General features: G+C 40.2%; 1 protein-coding gene across 17 annotated transcripts in view; it reads right to left on the bottom strand.

Annotated features, from left to right (window-relative positions):
• The window catches only part of SMG7 (SMG7 nonsense mediated mRNA decay factor), an 89,254-nt gene continuing 68,386 nt past the window's right edge, over nucleotides 1-20,868 (bottom strand). For 4 of the 17 annotated variants that reach the window (XM_033196103.1, XM_033196111.1, XM_033196112.1 and 1 more), the window contains 11 exons: nucleotides 13,388-13,507; nucleotides 11,993-12,419; nucleotides 10,018-10,162; nucleotides 9,213-9,595; nucleotides 8,199-8,570; nucleotides 7,278-7,427; nucleotides 5,235-5,315; nucleotides 4,600-4,759; nucleotides 3,279-3,449; nucleotides 3,010-3,155; nucleotides 1-2,433 (listed from right to left, as the gene is read on the bottom strand). In XM_033196103.1, the coding sequence (XP_033051994.1) occupies nucleotides 2,272-2,433; nucleotides 3,010-3,155; nucleotides 3,279-3,449; nucleotides 4,600-4,759; nucleotides 5,235-5,315; nucleotides 7,278-7,427; nucleotides 8,199-8,570; nucleotides 9,213-9,595; nucleotides 10,018-10,162; nucleotides 11,993-12,419; nucleotides 13,388-13,507 (2,317 nt within the window). In that variant the 3' untranslated portion in view covers nucleotides 1-2,271. The remainder of the gene's footprint in view (nucleotides 2,434-3,009; nucleotides 3,156-3,278; nucleotides 3,450-4,599; nucleotides 4,760-5,234; nucleotides 5,316-7,277; nucleotides 7,428-8,198; nucleotides 8,571-9,212; nucleotides 9,596-10,017; nucleotides 10,163-11,992; nucleotides 12,420-13,387; nucleotides 13,508-20,868) is intronic. The other 13 variants (XM_033196117.1, XM_033196118.1, XM_033196120.1 and 10 more) reach the window with 8 other exon arrangements.

Here is a 20,868-nt window from a genome sequence, read left to right as displayed (position 1 = left end):
TGGTTGGAGAGAACATGGTTTAATTAAAGGCAAAGCTGATTTTCAGCAGCTGCAGGTCTTGCACAGACAGACAAAAACAAAAAACAAAATCCAGAAAACAAAACAAAACAAAAAACCAGGAAAGAAAGTTTACTACACAAAACCAGTTTCAGATAAAGATTCTCCTCCCCCTCCTCATTACTCCACAGTGAGGATGATAAGGCGAGGAATCCCGCCCCAAGAGTCAGAAAACATTCCAAACACCAAATTCTCATGCAGAATGGGGCTTTAGATGGGAGCTGGGTATTATGGGAGTGAGATGGTAAACCTGGTTAGCTTGTCTAGGGCGCAAGAATCAGTGACAGTTCAAACACTGGAATGTTGCAGCTGCCTGAATGCAGAGCTCAAACACACAAACTGGGTAAAGGTAGTAGGAACAAGGCTTCGGAAGAGGAGAGAAAGATGGACACAGGGAAGGGGCTGAAGAGAAGCACAAAAGGTTTCATATTGCCATTGGGTGGGGGGCTTCACCTTTTCAGACCTTTCAAAAAAGCAAAACAAAACCCAAACACCATGTCAAACTAAAAGAGCAGTAATGTAAGCATACTGGAGGGGCGGGGTGGGGGGACTCCAACCACTCTCTCTGAAGAGCAATGAGCATTATCTCACCCCTTTTCATTGCTGGGGTTGCCCAGACTCCAGTGACAACTGGGGCTCCTGGATGTGCTTTGCTCTACAGCTGTGTTCCAGCTCTTAAGTTCCACACTAACCCCATACACTCATACACACAACCCCTCCCCTCTGGGACAGCAGATGGGCATGTGTGTGTACACAAACATACAGACAAACGAGAGACTTCCCAGAAAATAAACCCTACCACTAGTACAGCAATTGAACATTTAGATTGCTCTCATCATTTCCCCTTAAAATATTACTTTTCCAGGAAATGCCTAACAGAAATGCTGTCCTTCTGTTTCTACGCAAGTACTTTTTCAGTCCTCTTTCCTCCTAATAAATATCAAATAAGAGTTTATTTTCCTTTCTTTCGCCTTTTCCAAAATGGACGACGTTGTTTTCTTCTGTGCGTGACGTGCACATGTCCGTGTTGCCTTGAATTTCACTCTGAAAGTGGAGGCTGGGAGACTGCAGCTGGGCAGGGGCCTGGGCCCTCTGTGGGCTATGCAGATACTGCCGCATCCTTCCTCTTCAGACTGTCTTTTGGGCCCCAACTGCTGGACCCCATGCTGTTGCTTCTTGGGGAGATGTGATGTTGTACACATTAGGAATAAAAACAATTACTAGCATACAGCATTGGGTAAAAAAGGGATGGAGGTGGGGCAGGAGGGTGGGAAGTAGAATGGGGGCACAAAAACCAACCAAACAAAAAATAACCACACTGAAAGCTTCTACCTATTAGAATGTTCCAGGCTGTGAATGGACTAGCCTGCCTTCTGCGAGACTGCTTGCTGTGCGACTGTAAAACGTACAGGAATCAAACACGTAATTTGAAATCCTACAGCAGTCACCTGCTAGTCCAGTCCAGCACCACCACCCACACTGCATCCTCGATTGGGGCTCGAGCACCTACAGAGTGAAGGGCATTTCCTGCTGGAGTCTCCTGGCCAGAGGAGGGCCTACCAGAGCCTTCTGAGAGGCCTTGAACTCTCCCTTAGGGAACATTTCCACTGGCTGAAGAGGTCGGTTCCCCATCCTGTCACCACCAACCTCTCACAGGAGCAGTGAACGGGGCTTTCCTTGCTACACACTGACTAGAAGCACACCTGTGTATGGAAGAATTCAGTGTGATATTTTACTACTGAGAGTAATAATAATAAAAGATGTTTAAGAATAATTTCAACTACATTCTCAGTCAGCAAAGCGATCATTAATGGATTCCTATTTTATTCCCCAAAGAGGGAAAAAGGACTGAGAAGTTCCCATTGGCTTCTCCCATCTGCCTTCCCTTCTCAGCTTTCACTTCCCATGTGGCTGGGGACATGCACGATGGAGAAGGTGAGAGGCGGTGATACCAAGTAACTGAGTGAGATAAACAGCAGTTCCTCTCTCCCTCCGGAAGGCCCCGGGGGGACGGAGAGTTCCTGATGGATTTTTCTTTTTGTTGCACTGCGAACATTTCGTGCACACTCAGCGGGCTGGTGGAATACTTACACCCTCTTGACAGCAAGAAACAGAAAAGAGGGCTGCCACCTGCAGGGGACTGTGTGGGCCAGTCCTGCAAACCCAACATGCCATGGTTTATGGAGCCTTCATTCCCAAGTTGCCACTTTGGCCTCAGTGTGGAGGGTTCATGGTGCCTTGTCCCCGTTGCTGTTTCTGCTTCTGCTGCATTAACAGCTGCTCCAGAGCGGAAGGTCCAGGATGCATCATGGAACTGGACCAGATAGACTGAAAAACAGTCCAGATCTTGTCAGCAGAGGTCAAATGCCCAGTTGTCTGAAAGGGATTTGTTTTTCAATCCCAGCCAAATATAAAGGCATACATATGGCCCCAAAACCAAACCCCACTCCCCACAAAAATCCAGCTGTTAGAAAAAGTCATTATAAGATTCTTAAAGCTAGTTTCCATTAAGACTGTTTTAAACAAGACGTGAAATCACATTTTATGTCAAGTCTTTTTACTGAAACTCAGCTGTATGTGGTACCACACAGGGCATTTACTATAAAAGTTTTAGGCAAATAAAACATTTCTAAAATTAGATACTCTTATTTTGTCAGAAAAGGCTTAAATCAAACATTCCAAAATCAATCAGAATTTTCTTAACCTTAGAACGAAACTAAAACCTTTGTTTTTGTCCTCCTGAAGATACCGCTTTACCACTAGTGAATTCAGAAATTAAAAATTATCACTCAAGAATCTTGTAAGGCAGACCATGTTTCTAGAACTTTGCTATATATGTGCTATGTATCAGTCAACTGCAAGGGCCTCAGAAGTCTAGCTATTTATGTGAATGAAAGCAGAGACATCTTTGCTGTAATAATCTTGCGGTTCTTGTTCCTGAAATCTACTCACCTTTAGGCTTTCCATGAGGACAGCAGAGGAATCCTCCATGGAGGGGCCATGGCCTGTCCAGGTGGCACTCGGAGTGCTGGCCTGATGCCAACTGCTCTCAGAGGATGACGTCGCTGAGAGATAATCAATGCCAAACCCACCCATGGCTAAGAGATGAAAAGAGATAAGAAAAATTCAAGAAGATGTTCTATCACTACCAATTGCCAGACCCCAGGGAAGGCTAGAGTAAATTCTTTCAATTTTGCTTGGCAATGAAATGTAGATCTCACCTGGCTTATCAGTTTTCCACCGGTCTGCAGTCCTTCTATCCCTGTTATCTGGAGTCCCAATGGGTCCAAAATTGGAGAATGGAACAGAATTATGGTTGTGTGTTGGAGGAGAACTGGGCAGGCTGCTGGGGTTAGAGGAATGAGGAGACTGGCTGGCTGGTGTTGAATGATCTATTAAATAATAGTAACACAGGATATAGTAAATCACTGTTTCATAAACATACAAAGAACTACAGTTCCTATAGATCTGATCACTAAAATTCTAACAATAACCACAGGGCTTTGAAGGAAAGGGAAACTAAAGGCTCCAAAGAGATCTGCTAGATGCACTAATTTGCCCTGCCACACATATCTAAGGCATATTCTTCGCCTTAAAAAAGCAAAACAAAACAGTAGGCAATTTTTGTCAACTGAATGAATGCACTATTCTGGCACGACTATTTCAGATACATATTTATTGGTCTTACATATCAGAAAGAATTTGCTAACCTTAAGAATTACTATTTAGGCCGGGCGCGGTGGCTCAAGCCTGTAATCCCAGCACTTTGGGAGGCCGAGACGGGCGGATCACGAGGTCAGGAGATCGAGACCATCCTGGCTAATACGGTGAAACCCCGTCTCTACTAAAAATACAAAAACTAGCCGGGCGAGGTGGCGGGCGCCTGTAGTCCCAGCTACTTGGGAGGCTGAGGCAGGAGAATGGCGGAAACCCAGGAGGCGGAGCTTGCAGTGAGCTGAGATCTGGCCACTGCACTCCAGTCCGGGCGACAGAGCGAGACTCTGCCTCAAAAAAAAAAAAAAAAAAAAAAAAAAAAAAAAAAAAAAATTACTATTTAGTCAGATTCTATTATAAGTTAAAAATCTCAATTTTAAAAAGTGTGGAGCTGGGCACAGTGGTGTGCACCTGTAGTCCCAGCTACTTGGGAGGCTGAGATGAAAGGACTGCTTGAGCCCAGGAGTTTGAGTCTAGAATGGGCAACACAGCAAGATGCTGTCTCAAAAAAAAAAAAAAGAGAGCAATTTTTCTGCAAAGAATGAACACCTACAAATAAAACTAAAAAACAGCTGGGAACCTAAGACAGAACCTCTATTTTCTCCCTTACATCTCTGCTGGCTACTGAGGATGTAAAAAGCTTTGTCAGTAGCATTTAATACATAAACTGGCTTTTTTCTATTTCCTTTCAGAAGTTACAAAAACAAAGAAACAAAAAAATAAAAAACCCAACAACTGATATATTTACAATTACAGAATCTCACTATCCCTTAGTCAAACTGAGTGTACAGGAAATGCAAGGTCTGTAATTTAAAGAGTAGTTAATACCTGAACTGGCAGGAAGTGATGGAGACCACGGAGTCCCTTCAAAAAGGGAATACAGAGATGTTTCCTGGGGGGCCATTGAGGGATTGAGTTCTGCTTTGGAGCTGGATGTCAGGTTTTTCCCATATACCTCATTGAACATACTATTATTTGGGTATCTTTCCTGAAAGACATGACGGTGAAGTTATAAACTCACTCCAAGGAAAGAGATTTGAGAAAATCCAATGGCTCATTCATGGATGCTGGGTACACCTTAAGCTTTTCTTAGGAAGAGAAATTTTGAAGGCTTTTATTTCTTTCTGTTTCAATTTTCCAGTCAAATTAATTTTCCTCTTTGCTTTCTCTCACCCTTAAATTTGCTCTATGTAAATTATCCAGGTTGAAAATGTGAATAGTTTATTTGGCTCAACAACAGAGCCCTAAGGGTTTCAATATTAATGAGAAGTTAAAGGGTTTTAACTCATGATGTACAAGTCACTAGTATGCCCCAATCAGAGACAAGGGGGATAACATCAAATATCTGGAATACACTAATATATGGAAAATAAAGAAAAAACAGACATACTAAAACAGTATGAGAAAGACACTGATCAGCTGACACTAAAAGCACACAGCAGGATTCTTCACTGTTCACCTACCTGATTGAGAGAGAATCCGGTGAGGGACAGGAAAGAGGATGAATGTGACATGAGCTCTGAGGGCTTCTCCAATAAGGATTTCTTCACAGTCCCAGAAAAAAAGGTAATTAAGTTATACCTTCCATTTTCTTAATATTAATCTTACCATACTATGGTATGGAACCAAAGCAAAAGCATGCCTGTATTCGCCCACTGAGTACAATTTGAGGCTCAGAAGCCGTGAATTCAAATCTGTTAATACCAAGACACTGCCTAAGTGCCAGTCGCCACAGGTGAGTAGAATCCTCCTTTTAGATCAAATCTAGTCAGAGATTCTATTCTGGCAGGGACCAGCGACCCTGGTAAACAGCACTCTGAGTGTTTATGAGGCGTGGACCTCAGGAATCCCCCTGTCAACAGTTGCACTTAAAATAATCTCAAAACAAAATGCTGAACTGTTCCAACACTGTTCCTCTCCACCCCACAATTTTTAAAACATTAACATTGGTGACTTTTAAAAAGCCTTTCAAATCCATTTGACTAATGTCTTTGTTAATACGCTTCTTAAGCAGCTCTATTTGCAGTATATAGTAAAATAGTTGCTAAAAGTCAAGTTTACATTTATTAATGGCCCTAGCAAAGTTATAAGAAACAAAGTTGAATCTCTAATGCTGTCACTGAATAGCTGGCTAACAAAACATTACTAAATACCTACGACAAGAGAAGCACTTTGACATACGTTGTATCACTAATGTTAAATATAGGAAGGGTTATAGTCAAGGATTTTTTATTCATTGTTTCTTGAACACAAAACAAACAAACAAACAAAAAAACAAAACCCCTGAAGATACTCCCACTTGTTCTACCATCAGCTCCATTTCCAATGAAAGGAACACTAACGAAACAAGAACTAAGGGATTAGGAAACAAGTGGACACAGAAGCACTACTCTCAGTCCTTCAAGCCACTCCAGCATAAAAGCAGCAAGAAAGGCAAACACGTAGAGGCAACAGTATAGCAGCTGGGCTTCCACAATCCCTGTGCACTCAGTCATGGCACTACTACCATTGAAGTCTCCGGGGGGGTCTTTTATTGCTCTTATTTCATAACTTGGTATGGGGCCCCTACTGCTACCACCCAGGCAAATTCTTAACGGAACTTCAAGTGCCAGGGATGGCAGCAATGTCATGAAAGCTGTTAAGGTTTTATTTCTCTTGACACTATAATTAATGTATTTTAATTTTACGAATGTGTGCTTGCCCTGTGTTTATGAGAAAGCAAGAAAGTAAAATCCACTATCTTTTAATGTTTTATTAAGTTGCAATAGAGGAGGAAAAGCCTCATAGCATCCATCTTTCTTTCCATCTTTTATACTCCCCACTCACAGTAAAATATAATATGAACACTGACAAGCATACAGAATGATGTTCTTTGAAATGCATGATGTTCTCAGATTTTATGTGATTCTAGTTATTTATTTTGATATTTACTCATTTATGACACTCTGACAATGTTTATAAGTAGAATCCTCTTCATTTTCACTCATTCTGTTTATGAATCCAACTTTGAATTTAGATCAGGGCTCTTTCTGATTTAGTAAACCAAACAAAAAAGAGCCATATACTATTCAATAATGTCAGTTAAAAAAAAAAATCGAGAACATATTTCCTTTCATATTTTGGCTACATATGAGAAACAAATCTCACTGTTCCTAAGCAAGATTAAATGACACTTAAAATTTCTGGGTCCAGATGGAAGTGTCACCTGCAAAGTGAGTTAATTTGTCACCATCACACCCTGTGTGTTACCAGCTCTGCAGAATGTTTTCTGGATAACACATAAAACCAAGGTATGTCTTTATGATTTGGGAGAAATATAAAGTCAGAAATGCTTTGGTATATCCTACTACCATCTTAAGGTTGGTTTAGGGAATTAGAAAATATGTTTTACAGTTCTGAAAAGGACAGCCCCAGGAAGACAAGAAATCACCTAATCTGTGTACTACAATATCTCAGAAAAGCAGCTGGGAGTTAGAGCAAGAAGCAGAATTATGTCAAATACATACAAAAAGGCTTCGTCCAGGAAGAGAGGCGAGAGGCCCCAGCAGAGCCGGGTAAAGATCAGGAGGGTTAGAAAAAATCAGCTCTTCCTCTTCCTCCAAGGCAGCCAGACTCTTTAACAGGTCCGGAGGAAGCAGAGGGGAGCTCTTGGGGTCCTAGTGACAGAAAGGATCACAGTGAGATGCAATAAGGGATAACAAAAGCATAAAGGAATAGTAGTATGATTAGGTGGAAGACGATAACTAAAGTCAAGGGGATAGTGAGATAGATGGTATTAGGCAAAGAGAAAAAAGGCTCTGAAATGCAAAGGCCAAGCAACACAAGGACAATATTGGAGAAAGTTCAAGACAACAGAAAAGCAAAAATACTGACAGAGCAGAACACAAAAGGTGAACGTGGCTAGTTAAGTAAAACAATGCTATGGAGCAAAATAATCAGCATCTCTTGTGCTAAGAAAGAAAGAAACAGATCTTTTAAAAAGTTACTAACATTCACCTGCTTCTCATGAATAAAAAAGGCAAAGAAAGGGACCTCCACTGTCCAAGATAACTGGTTAACTTTGTTCCTCTCAGAGAGCAATTTATTTAAGTATCAGTAAACCTATTTTTAAACTTAGATGATTCAGCCCAACTGAGAGGAGTGCTTTGTCTCAGAATTCTCTAACATGCTGTTTTAGAGACTTCTGTACATGGTTTCTTTGCCAGACCATCACATCAGAGTTCTGAATCAGTTACAGAATTCTTCAGCTTCCAAACTAAAACACACTGTGCAACTTTGAGGAGGAAACCAAGAGCTACACCAATACTCGGTGGCATTCTATGGTACTAAAGAATAAGAGTGGCCTCTAAGATCCATTTGAGATACTCAAAAGATAGTCAACCCCAAACCTATCTCCAAAATGCCCGGTGATAGGAAAGAACACACACCTCAAATGGCATCCTGGGTACAGGATCCTGCTCTGGACGGAAGACTCCTGGTGACCGTTTGCCCCTGCGATCTATATTTGCTTGCTGTGCCATTACAGATCTGTTATCAGCCATGCTGTAGGAAGAATCCCAGTAGAATTCTGGGACCTTGACTTCTGAGGGATTATGGTTATATGGCTCCATGGGAAAAGGCTTCATTTTTTTTTCTAGAGGCTGCTGCTGCATTACAGGAGGTTGCAATGACGGCTCAAACAGTTTTATGGGGTCTTGGGTCTGAAGGTAGTAGGGCTGTTTCACAGGCATAATTTTCCCTAATGGGCCTTGAACCTGAGGGGGATTCCACAGCTGTTTGGAGGCATCTGCCTGTTGATACTAAAAAAAGAGATGCCTGTCATCAAGGTGAGGATAAAATGCAATATTACTTATAATGAATGCTAAAGAATCACAGAATGAACTTGAGGTGTTTTCCAACCAACAAAACTCTAGGCAAGGCAGCAGTTTCCTTTACCATTTGGGCTTTTCAATACACAGAGTTTTTTGGGAACAGATTATGGGCACCACACTCATATTTTCTTTTAATTTAACTATTTAAGAGGGTTAATGAATGAATGAATATATTTGCATAAGAGTGTTTGTTTCCCCTTTCTGCTTCAAGTGCTGTGCTTCAAATGACATTTAAGATCGGTGTCACATCTGTACCTCATCAAGACTGTGATTCTATTTCCCTAGTAGTTTATGTTCCTATAGAATTATTTGCAGAAAATCCATTTTCAATAAAATAGACACTTTGTAGCAGCCAAGAATGGTAGTTAAGATCTAGTATTATATGCTTTACAAAAGTAAGGAAAACATTTGAACTTTCATAAACAGTAGAGACAATACTTTTGCCTTCTCATAATCACTACAAATCTAAACAAGAAGTAAGTCAAAGTTTAATCAGCATTTCTAACACTGAATCTTTCAGCATTTCCCTTTATTTCATTCTGCTGGACAGTACACACCACTGTAACTTACCTGCTGGAATCCAGAGTGGTGAGGCGGGCTTTTCCCCAAAGCCGGCACAGCTTTTGTAGGGGACTGTTGTTGCTGAGTTAGAGCTTGAACCTGCAACTGGCTTGTAGACTGTGCTGTTGGCTGAGCTGGTAAAGATGTAAGGGGTTGCTGGGAAGGTGGCTGTGATTGTTGAGGTCCCTGGTTCATTGGCCCTGGTCCAGAGGGCCGTTGCTGGCTGTAAGGAATGTGGGACTGTTTCCCAGCTTGCACCTGGTTTCCTGCTGGAGAGTGAGCTGTAGGCTGAAGAAAGGTTCCTGGGACAGAAACACCAGCTGGGAAGGTGTAACCTGAGCCCATAGAAAATGCCACAGGAGGGGGGATAACATATGTTGGTGGTGGAAACCCTTCAAAACAGAAGAACACAGATTTAGTTCTAAAGAAACAGCAAAAAATTCATTTTTTTTTAAAACAGGTAAGTAGAGGGAGTCCTCTAACACATCATAAAAGAGATCAGTCATGTTGTCAATCTTTAACTTGATTTGAAGAATTAAAAATAGACTATTGACATTTTTCCTCTATCCACTGAAGTAATCAGTGTTCTATAAGTAGCTTCTGTGTTCAGTGATAGGATTTCCTTCATAATAACAAACATGCACACTTGCATGTACACTACACAGAAACATTTCAAAAATAATTTTATAAGCATTAGGGAAAATAGAACTTTCTTTGGGTAACATTACTCCAACAGAATACACATTTCTCAGTGAGTGAACAGAAATTCTTGCACAGAAAAGATTAAGTAGAAGAAATTATAAAACATATTTACCTGGCCTGCTGGGAAGAGGAGGGAAGGCTCCAGGGTGATGAATGGGGATGAACTGGGAGTTACTTGCTTGAGTTGGGGTTTGAGTTACAGGTGTTTTTCTGGCTTCAGACACTGGAGTCTTTCTTAGTTCTGTCTGGGATTTTACCTGTGACCAAGAGAAGCAAAACTATAATAAACTGAAACTCAAATGTGTCAGAAAAAAGACCCTACTCTTAAGAAAGTATTTAAAACCTCATTAGATCAAAAAGGACATGCTGAAGATATTTAAATTCACCTAAGTTAAAAATGGAATATCAAAGCAAATTATTTAATAGCCAATAAAAGATAATTTTACTATCTTAGTTTTACTAATTATTTTGCTTTCCCATGATCACAAAAATCCAAATATGTAAAGGACCTTAGAGTCCATTTGTTTTACAAATGAGATGCCTGATGCTAACAAGCTGAAAAAAACTTGTCTATGACTTTAAGTTGCTTGTTCTGGGGCCCAGGGTTCTCTATACTCTAATTCATTAAACAGCATACATGAATTATGAACTAATAATGACCGTTAACCCATAGGTGAGTTATTTTGGCCCTCAGTTTAATTTCATCTGGGTAGCCATATGTGTACAGTCAGGCATCCACCTTCCACCCTGCAACTTTACCACCCTTCAGAATAAATAAGGATATTTTCAGCAGTAAGGAACAGGCCCTGAGATCCTATAGATGGAGCCAGAGAGTAGATGTCATATGCACCGCTCAAAGTTGAGCAAAATCAGGGAAAATTATTAGCATTTATGGAAAACTCAGGACGAGGTACAGAGTGTGATGATATGTTGACTCTTTCTTTCTTTAATCATTTATGGCTGATTTGAGATGGATGAGAAACCAAAAAAGGAGATTCTATTTTCAGTCGGACCTTATTGGGAGCAGTTAGAGAATGGAGGCAGGGTAAGCAGAAAATGCTGGACTCATTATCCCTAAAACTCTGATCCTTTGGCTTTCTAGTTCATTTTTTTCCCCTTGCCTTTCCCTAGCATCTCTCTCTCTCTCCCCCATGTCTTAATTTCTACCTTGTCTTTTGTTTCTCTCCCTGATATAATCTTAAAATGGAACTATTATTTTATTTTTCTTTCTCAAAAAAAATTAGAGAAATACATCAAAGGTACTATTTATTTGTAAGCAGCCTTCAACAATGTAAACTTTCTCATGCAAACACATACATTTGCTAAAATGTGTTAACAATTCACATGGCCACTTAAGTATTTATTCAAACATTAATAGTCTCAATAAAACCATCACAGAATAAAGGCCCTTTTCTGTTTATATGAAATCATCTTATCTATTTGGAAAAATATTTTAATAAAAAGAAAATCACAAGTAACTGAGCAGTGCTTATCTTTTCCCAGCAAGAAACCTGGGTTCTTCCTTTATAAATTCCCAGGATCCAGGATAAGATTAAAGTGGTATTAATATCACTAGCTGGGACAAGTATAATTGTCAAGAAAAAAAGCCTCATATTTTTCCAAGAAGAAAATACATATATACGTGTGTATGTATATTACGGTGAATCTTAAAAAAAAAAAAAAAAAAAAAAACCCACATAAGCCTTAATATAGTTTTGGTTCTAGTGGATCTACAGAAGACCCCAAATCTCCACTACAGCATTGACAAATGGTAGTTATTATCTTCCAAATAAAAGATAATCCTGTGTGAAACTGACGACTCTGCAACTAAATCCTTTCAAACTGCTTAAACTGGAGAGGACTGACAAAAGTGTCGAATCAGGTTGAGATTTTTTTTTTCCCTCACAATTCCCAGGAATTGATAAAATGACCATCTATCACAGCTCTTTATATAACCTTACTATGCATTTAAATAATGCATTTAAACTTCCAGGACAGCCAATTCTTATGGCTTTAGAACAAAATGAAAAATCTTGCCTTTTTTGTGAGCCTTCCTCTACCTGCTTTATAGTTCAAATACAGCTTACCTGCACTGCCACATTCTGCTTTCCTGTTTCCTGTAACTTTTCTAAGGTGCATTTCTTGGTTTCAGTTTTCCTCTTGTTGTTGTCCTTCTTTCCATCATTCTTAGTTACAGTTATTCCTTTGCTATAGTCCCTTCTCACCTCTTTGGGAGGAAAACTTCTTCCTTGGTCTCTGTTCACTTCTCGTGGCTTAATGTTTTCTTTGAAGGTAACCACTGGCTTCTCTCCTGTGTCACAGTTGTTGCTTAAATTTCGGCTTGTAGATAGCACTGATTTTAGCCCTGGGCTCCCATCTGCAGCCAGCGGCTCTATCACAGATGTTTCTTGCAGAATGAGGTTCTCTTTGGCTTCACTGGGGTCTTCCAGTATTAATTCTGGGATTTCTGTGATAAACAACAATTTCCCTACCTCATTTTCACACTGAATCAGCCTAAAAAAGCAAAAATAAATCCATATATGAAAAACATTAACTTAAAAAATAACAACTGAATTGTGTGTGGATCCAAGTCAATATATTCCTAGCACTAATAACCACGGAAACAGCTGGATATAACAATGTGGATTCAGGTAACACAAAAAGTAGTTATGTAGAAACTGAGGTTCTCATTATCACACTTCACATCGTCACAACGTGTCCCTCCCTCTGCTCTTTCAACGTTTGCTAGAACTTACATTTTCTGAGCATGCTTCAAGTGCAAGACACTAGTCTAGGGCCCTTGATATGTCTTATAAGGTAGCTATATATAATTCCTATTTTATAGATGTGAAAATTGAAGCTCGGAGGTGGTAAGTTCATTCAAACATGCAAGCATTTAAGTACCTACTGTATGACAGAAACCTGAATACAAAATTGAATAAGCAGTTACTGACTTTTGAAAGGTTATAATCTACTGGGGAGATCCCAAGGACACCCACTTGAGAAGCTGCGGAACTAGAAATGGGACTCAAACCAATCGAATGACAAAGCCTGTGTTCTTTCCCCTACACTAATGACAACGTCTGCTTTGTACTGAACTGGCTACTGGCACCATCTTAGTCTGTCCTGCCTGAAACTGACCATCATGCCCAGGCCAATACAAATTACCATGACTGTGGAAGTACAATTCAGTTATAGATTTACAGACATATTTATAAATTAGAGCAGAAACTCATGATAAAAAAAAAGACAACCAAGTTCTCTATAATACACAATAAGGAGAACAGAGATTCTAAATAAAGATATACTTATTCACTAGGGTTATAATTAGATGTTGTGCTACCAGTATGTCAACTTAAGAGTTCACGATCGACAATATTTATACCAAAGTCTAAAAAATACGTAACTTGTGAGATGTGTGTGTGTGTGTTTATCTAAAAAGGTGGTTAAAAAGGGGCAGACCAGAAGCTCCATGGACATACCTTGGCTGATTATCAGCAATCCATTTGCCTATAGTGATCAAGCGCTGCTGTCGTAATCGTCGTTGCTGGCCTTCTTTGTCTCCTGTAATACCCTGGTGACCTTTGGAAAAATCCAAGTTCCTAAAATTGACACAAACAAGTTATGAGAATATTAAATTGCTAAAGATATTTTCCAGGCAACCAAGTTCACCTGATTAACTATAATGGCTTCAGATTATTTTCCATATAGGTGAGCTACTTGAGGTAATCAACTGCACTTACTAGAATTTGTACTCCCAGAGATTTTTACAAACTATGAAATAAAGCAGAAAAGAAAATATACAAACTCATTACATTAATGTAGTATTTTTACTCACATTTCACTTTCTAGTTGGGGAGCTCAAATAAACCACAACTTTGTATTAGGAAAGATTCTTTTATCATTTTAAGAATAAAATTTTATAAACACTTATCTTGCATGCTAAGTAATTTGCTTGAAACGACCACGGCAATGCTAAGAGTCTCTGAGGTGCCTATTCCAATAAATAATATTAATCTATCCGCTTTATGGCAGACCCTTCTAAATCAGAAAAATGTATAAATATCATAAAGCATATAGAGTAACTCATTGATATCAGAAGGGTAAACCAACCTGGGAAAATAAAGCTTTCTCAGATTTCTCATTAAACTTTTTTTTTTAAAGAAGATTTAAGAATTGCCAGGCACAAGGCTAGATGCTGAGGACACAAAGATAAGTGAGAGTCCCTACCTTTGGGAATAAATAATTATGATTCAATCTGATAAGGATCATAATAAGAACTATGCAAAGAGTAAGTGAATATAGTAAATGGAGGATGAGTTCCTTCTGAGAAGCTCTGAAAGGTTTCATAGAGTGACAGCTGAGCTGGACCTTGACAGGTATGGCTAAGTGCTTACCAGGCTGGTGATGGAAGGGCAGCAGAGGAGAAGGAAATGTTCTAGGCACAACGTGAACAAAGGTGTGGAGGAATAAAAACAGGGAGCTATTCAAGTATAGCACATAGTGTATAGAGTTTATAAATATTGGGGGAAGTGGCAGAAAATAAGGCTGAACAACTAAGAGCTGGATAGTGCTGGAACCTGAGCATCAAGCTAAAAGAGACAGTGGAGCAATCGGGAATGGGTAAATAAAAATATCAGTCAGAGTGTGGGGTGGGGGCACACCCAAGATGGCCGAATAGGAAGAACTCCAGCCTCCAGCTCCCAGTGTGAGCCACACAGAAGATGGGTGATTTCTGCATTTTCAACTGAGATACCGCGTTCATCTAACTGCAGCGTGTTGGACAGTTGGCGCTGGTCTGCGGGTGCAGCCCGACCAGCGAGAGCTGAAGCAGGGCGAGGCATCGCCTCACCTGGGAAGCGCAAGGGGGAAGGGAATTCCTTTTCCTAGCCAAAGGAAAGTGAGACACACAACACCTGGAAAATCGGGTAATTCCCACCCTAATACTGCGCTTTACCAAGGGTCTTAGCAAACGGCACACCAGGAGATTATATCCCACACCACCCCTCATTGCTAGCACAGCAGTCTGAGATCTAACTGCAAGGCTGCAGTGAGGCTGGGATAGGGGTGCCCGCCATTGCTGGGGCTTAAGTGGGTAAACAAAGGCGCCTGGAAGCTCGAATTGGGTGGAGCCCACCACAGCTCAAGGAGGCCGACTTACCTCTGTAGACACCTCCTCTGGGGACAGGTCATAGCTAAACAAAAAGCAGCAGAAACCTCGGCAGAGGTAAACGCCCCTGTCTGACAGCTTTCAAGAGAGCAGTGGATCTCCCAGCACGGAGGCTGAGATCTGAGAACGGACAGACTGCCTGCTCAAGTGGGTCCCTGACCCCTGAGTAGCCTAACTGGGAGACATCCCCTACTAGGTGCAGATCGACACCTCACACCTCACACAGCTGGGTACACCCCTGAGATGAAGCTTCCAGAGCAAGAATCAGACAACAACACTTGCTGTTCAGCAATATTCTATCTTCTGCAGCCTCCGCTGCTGATACTCAGGCAAACAGGGTCTGGACTGGACCTCAAGCAAACTCCAACAGACCTACAGCTGAGGGTCCTGACTGTTGGAAGGAAAACTAACAAACAGAAAGGACACCCACACCAAAACCCCATCAGTATGTCACCATCATCAAAGACCAAAGGCAGATAAAACCACAAAGATGGGGAAAAAGCAGTGCAGAAAAGCTGGAAATTCAAAAAATCAGAGCGCATCTCCCCCTCCAAAGGAACACAGCTCATCGCCAGCAACGGAACAAAGCTGGACGGAGAATGACTTTGACGAGTTGAGAGAAGGCGGCTTTAGTCAATCAAACTTCTCAGAGCTAAAGGAGGAACTATGTAACCAGCGAAAAGAAACTAAAAACCTTGAAAACAGAATGGATGAGTGGATAACTAGAATAATCAATACAGAGAAGACCTTAAAAGAACTGATACAGAGGAAAAATAAAACACGAGAACTACGTGACAAATGCACAAGCTTCAGTAACCAATTCGATCAACTGGAAGAAAGAGTATCAGCGACTGAAGATCAAAGGAATGAAATGAAGTGAGAAGAGAGGTGTAGAGAAAAAAGAGTAAAAAGAAATGAATAAAGCCTCCAAGAAGTATGGGATTATGTGAAAAGAGCAAATCTATGTCTGATTGGTGTGCCTGAAAGTGACAGGGAAAATGGAACCAAGTTGGAAAACACTCTTCAGGATATCATCCAGAACATCCCCAACCTAGTAAGGCAGGCCAACATTCAAATTCAGGAAATACAGAGAACACTACAAAGATACTCCTCGAGAAGAGCAACTCCAAGACACATAACTGTCAGATTCACCAAAGTTGAAATGAAGAAAAAACGTTAAGGGCACCCAGAGAGAAAGGTTGGGTTACCCACAAAGGGAAGCCCATTAGATTAACAGCAGATCTCTCGGTAGAAACTCTCCAAGCCAGAAAAGAGTGGGGGTCAATATTCAACATTCTTAAAGAAAAGCATTTTCAACCCAGAATTTCATATCCAGCCAAACTAAGTTTCATAAGTGAAGGAGAAATAAAATCCTTTACAGACAAGCAAATGCTTAGAGATTTTGTCACAAGGCCTGCCCTACAAGAGATCCTGATGGAAGCACTAAACATGGAAAGGAACAACAGGTACCAGCCATTGCAAAAACATGTCAAAATGTAAAGTCCATCAATGCTACGAAGAAACTGCATCAATTAGCAAGCAAAATAACCAGCCAATATCATAATGACAGGATCAAGTTCACACATAACAATATTAACCTTAAATGTAAATGGACTAAATGGTGCAATTAAAAGACACAGACTGGCAAACTGGATGAAGAATCAAGACCCATCAGTTTGCTGTATTCAGGAGACCCGCCTCACATGCAGAGACACACATAGGCTCAAAATAAAGGGATGGAGGAAGATCTACCAAGCAAATGGAAAACAAACAAAGCAGGGGTTGCAATCCTAGTCTCTGATAAAACAGACTTTAAACCATCAAAGATCAAAAGAGACAAAGAAGGCCATTACATACTGGTAAAGGGATCAATTCATCAGGAGAGCTAACTATCCTAAATATATATGCACCCAAAACAGGAGCACCCAAATTCATAAAGCAAGTCCTTAGAGACTTACAAAGAGACTTAAGACTCCCATACAATAATAATGGGAGACTTTAACACCCCACTGTCACCATTAGACAGATCAACGAGACAGAAAGTTAACAAGGATATACAGGAATTGAACTCAACTCTGCACCAAGCAGACCTAAGAGATATCTACAGAACTCTCCGCCCCAAAATCAACAGAATATACATTCTTCTCAGCACCACATGGCACTTATTCCAAAATTGACCACATAGTTGGAAGTAAAGCACTCCTCAGCAAATGTAAAAGAACAGAAACTATAACAAAGTGTCTCTCAGACCACAGTGCAATCAAACTAGAACTCAGGACTAAGAAGCTGAATCAAAATCGCTCAACTACATGGAAACTGAACAATCTGCTCCTGAATGACTACTGGGTACATAACGAAATGAAGGCAGAAATAAAGATGTTCTTTGAAACCAATGAGAACAAAGATACAACATACCAGAATCTCTGGGACACATTTAAAGCAGTGTGTAGAGGGAAATTTATAGCACTAAATGCCCACAAGAGAAAGCAGGAAAGATCTAAAATTGACACCCTAACATCACAATTAAAAGAACTAGAGAAGCAAGAGCAAACACATTCAAAAGCTAGCAGAAGGCAAGAAATAACTAAGATCAGAGCAGAAATGAAGGACACAAAAAACCCTCCAAAAAACCCATGAATCCAGGAGCTGGTTTTCTGAAAAGATCAACAAAATTGATAGACTGCTAGCAAGACTAATAAAGAAGAAAAGAGAGAAGAATCAATAGACGCAATAAAAAATGATAAAGGGGATATCACCACCGACCCCACAGAAATACAAGCTACCATCAGAGAATACTATAAACACCTCTATGCAAATAAACTAGAAAACCTAGAAGAAATGAATAATTTCCTTACACTATCCCAAGACTAAACCAGCAAGAAGTTGAATCCCTGAATAGACCAACAGCAGGCTCTGAAATTGAGGCAATAATTAATAGCCTATCAACCAAAAAAAGTCCAGGACCAGACAGATTCACAGCCGAATTCTACCAGAGGTACAAGGAGGAGTTGCTATCATTCCTTCTGAAACTATTTCAATCAATTGAAAAAGAGGGAATCCTCCCTAACTCATTTTACAAGGCCAACATCATCCTGATACCAAAGCCTGACAGAGATACAAAAAAAAAAGAGAATTTTAGACCGATATCCCTGATGAACATCGATGCAAAAATCCTCAATAAAATACTCGCAAATCGAATCCAGCAGCACATCAAAAAGCTTATGCACCATGATCAAGTGGGCTTCATCCCTGGGATGCAAGGCTGGTTCAACATATGTAAATCAATAAACGTAATCCAGCATATAAACAGAACCAAAGACAAAAACCACATGATTATCTCAATAGATGCAGAAAAGGCCTGTGACAAAATTCAACAGCCCTTCATGCTAAAAACTCTCAATAAATTCGGTATTGATGGAACATATCTCAAAATAATAAGAGGTATTTATGACAAACCCACAGCCAAAATAATAAGAGGTATTTATGACAAACCCACAGCCAATCATACTGAATGGGCAAAAACTGAAAGCATTCCCTTTGAAAACTGGCACAAGACAGGGATGCCCTCTCTCACCGCTCCTATTCAACATAGTGTTGGAAGTTCTGGCTAGGGCAATCAGGCAGGAGAAAGAAATGAAAGGTATTCAGGTAGGAAAAGAAGAAGTCAAATTGTCTCTGTTTGCAGATGACATGATTGTATATTTAGAAAACCCCATCATCTCAGTCTAACATCTTCTTAAGCTGATAAGCAACTTCAGCAAAGTCTAAGGATACAAAATCAATGTGCAAAAATCACAAGCATTCTTATACATCAGTAACAGACAAACAGAGAGCCAAATCATGAATGAACTCCCATTCACAACAGCTTCAAAGAGAATAAAATACCTAAGGGATGTAAAGGACCTCTTCAAGAACTACAAACCACTGCTCAGTGAAATAAAAGAGGACACAAACAAATGGAAGAACATATCATGCTCATGGATAGGAAGAATCAATATTGTGAAAATGGCCATACTGCCCAAGGTAATTTATAGATTCAATGCCATCCCCATTAAGCTACCAGTGACTTTCTTCACAGAATTAGAAAAAACTGCTTTAAAGTTCATATGGAACCAAAAAAGACCCCGCCCTGCCAAGAAAATCCTAAGCCAAAAGAACAAAGCTGGAGGCATCACACTACCTGACTTCACACTATGCTACAAGGCTATAGTAACCAAAACAGAGATATAGACCAAAGGAACAGAACAGAACCCTCAGAAATAATACCACACATCTACAGCCATCTGATCTTTGACAAACCTGACAAAAACAAGAAATGGGGAAAGGATTCCCTATATTAATAAATGGTGCTGGGAAAATTGGCTAGCCATAAGTAGAAAGCTGAAACTGGATTCTTTCCTTACTCCTTATACGAAAATTAATTCAAGATGGATTAGAGACTTAAATGTTAGACCTAAAACCATAAAAACCCTAGAGGAAAACCTAAGTAATACCATTCAGGACATAGGCATGGGCAAGGACTTCATGTCTAAAACACCAAAAGCAATGGCAACAGAAGTCAAAATTGACCAATGGGATCTAATTAAACTAAAGGGCTTCTGCACAGCAAAAGAAACTACCATTAGAGTGAAAAGGCAACCTACAGAATGGGTGAAAACTTTTGCAATCTACTCATCTGACAAAGGGCTAATATCTAGAACTGAACCAAATTTACAAGAAAAAAACAACCCCATGAAAAAGCGGGCAAAGGATATGAACAGACACTTCTCAAAAGAAGACATTCATACAGCCAACAGACACATGAAAAAATGCTCATCATCACTCGCCACCAGAGAAATGCAAATCAAAACCACAGTGAGATACCATCTCACACCAGTTAGAATGGAAATCATTAAAAAATCAGGAAACAACAGGTGCTGGAGAGGATGTGGAGAAATAGGAACACTTTTACACTGTTGGTGGGACTGTAAACTAGTTCAACCATTGTGGAAAACAGTGTAGCGATTCCTCAAGGATCTAGAACTAGAAATACCATTTGACCCAGCCATCCCATTACTGGGGATATACCCAAAGGATTATAAGTCATGCTGCTATGAAGACACATGCGGCACTATTCACAATAGCAAAGACTTGGAATCAACCCAAATGTCCATCAGTGACAGACTGGATTAAGAAAATGTGGCACATATACACCATGGAATACTATGCAGCCAGCCACAAAAAAGGATGAGTGTGCGTCCTTTGTAGGGACATGGATGCAGCTGGAAACCATCATTCTCAGCAAATTATTGCAAGAACAGAAAACCAAACACTGCATGTTCTCACTCATAGGTGGGAATTGAACAATGAGATCACTTGGACACAGGAAGGGGATCATCACACACCGGGGCCTATTGTGGGGAGGGGCGAGGGGGGAAGGATAGCATTAGGAGATATACCTAATGTAAATGACGAGTTAATGGGTGCAGCACACTAACATGGCACATGTATACATATGTAACAAACCTGCACGTTGTGCACATGTACCCTAGAACTTAAAGTATAATAAAAATAAATAAATAAATAAATAAAAATATTAGCCATGTGACATCACTATTTCCATACTTAAAAACTGTAATTGTAGAGGCAGTGTAGAAACAGACTATAGGAGGAGAGGAACTATACTTAAGGGAGGTTTTTATACTTCAGGTAAACTGGTGATAAAAGCCTGAACTATGTATGGGGAAATAAGTGGAAAGAGTTGAACCTAAGAAGCATTTCAGACGCAGAATTATAAAGGCTTGGTAAGAAAGA

Source organism: Trachypithecus francoisi, unplaced genomic scaffold, assembly GCF_009764315.1.
Source record: "Trachypithecus francoisi isolate TF-2019V2 unplaced genomic scaffold, Tfra_2.0 Lachesis_group5, whole genome shotgun sequence".
NCBI lineage: Eukaryota > Metazoa > Chordata > Mammalia > Primates > Cercopithecidae > Trachypithecus > Trachypithecus francoisi.
The sequence above is the reverse complement of the archived record's forward strand: the minus strand, read 5'-3'. Positions and strand labels throughout refer to the sequence as shown.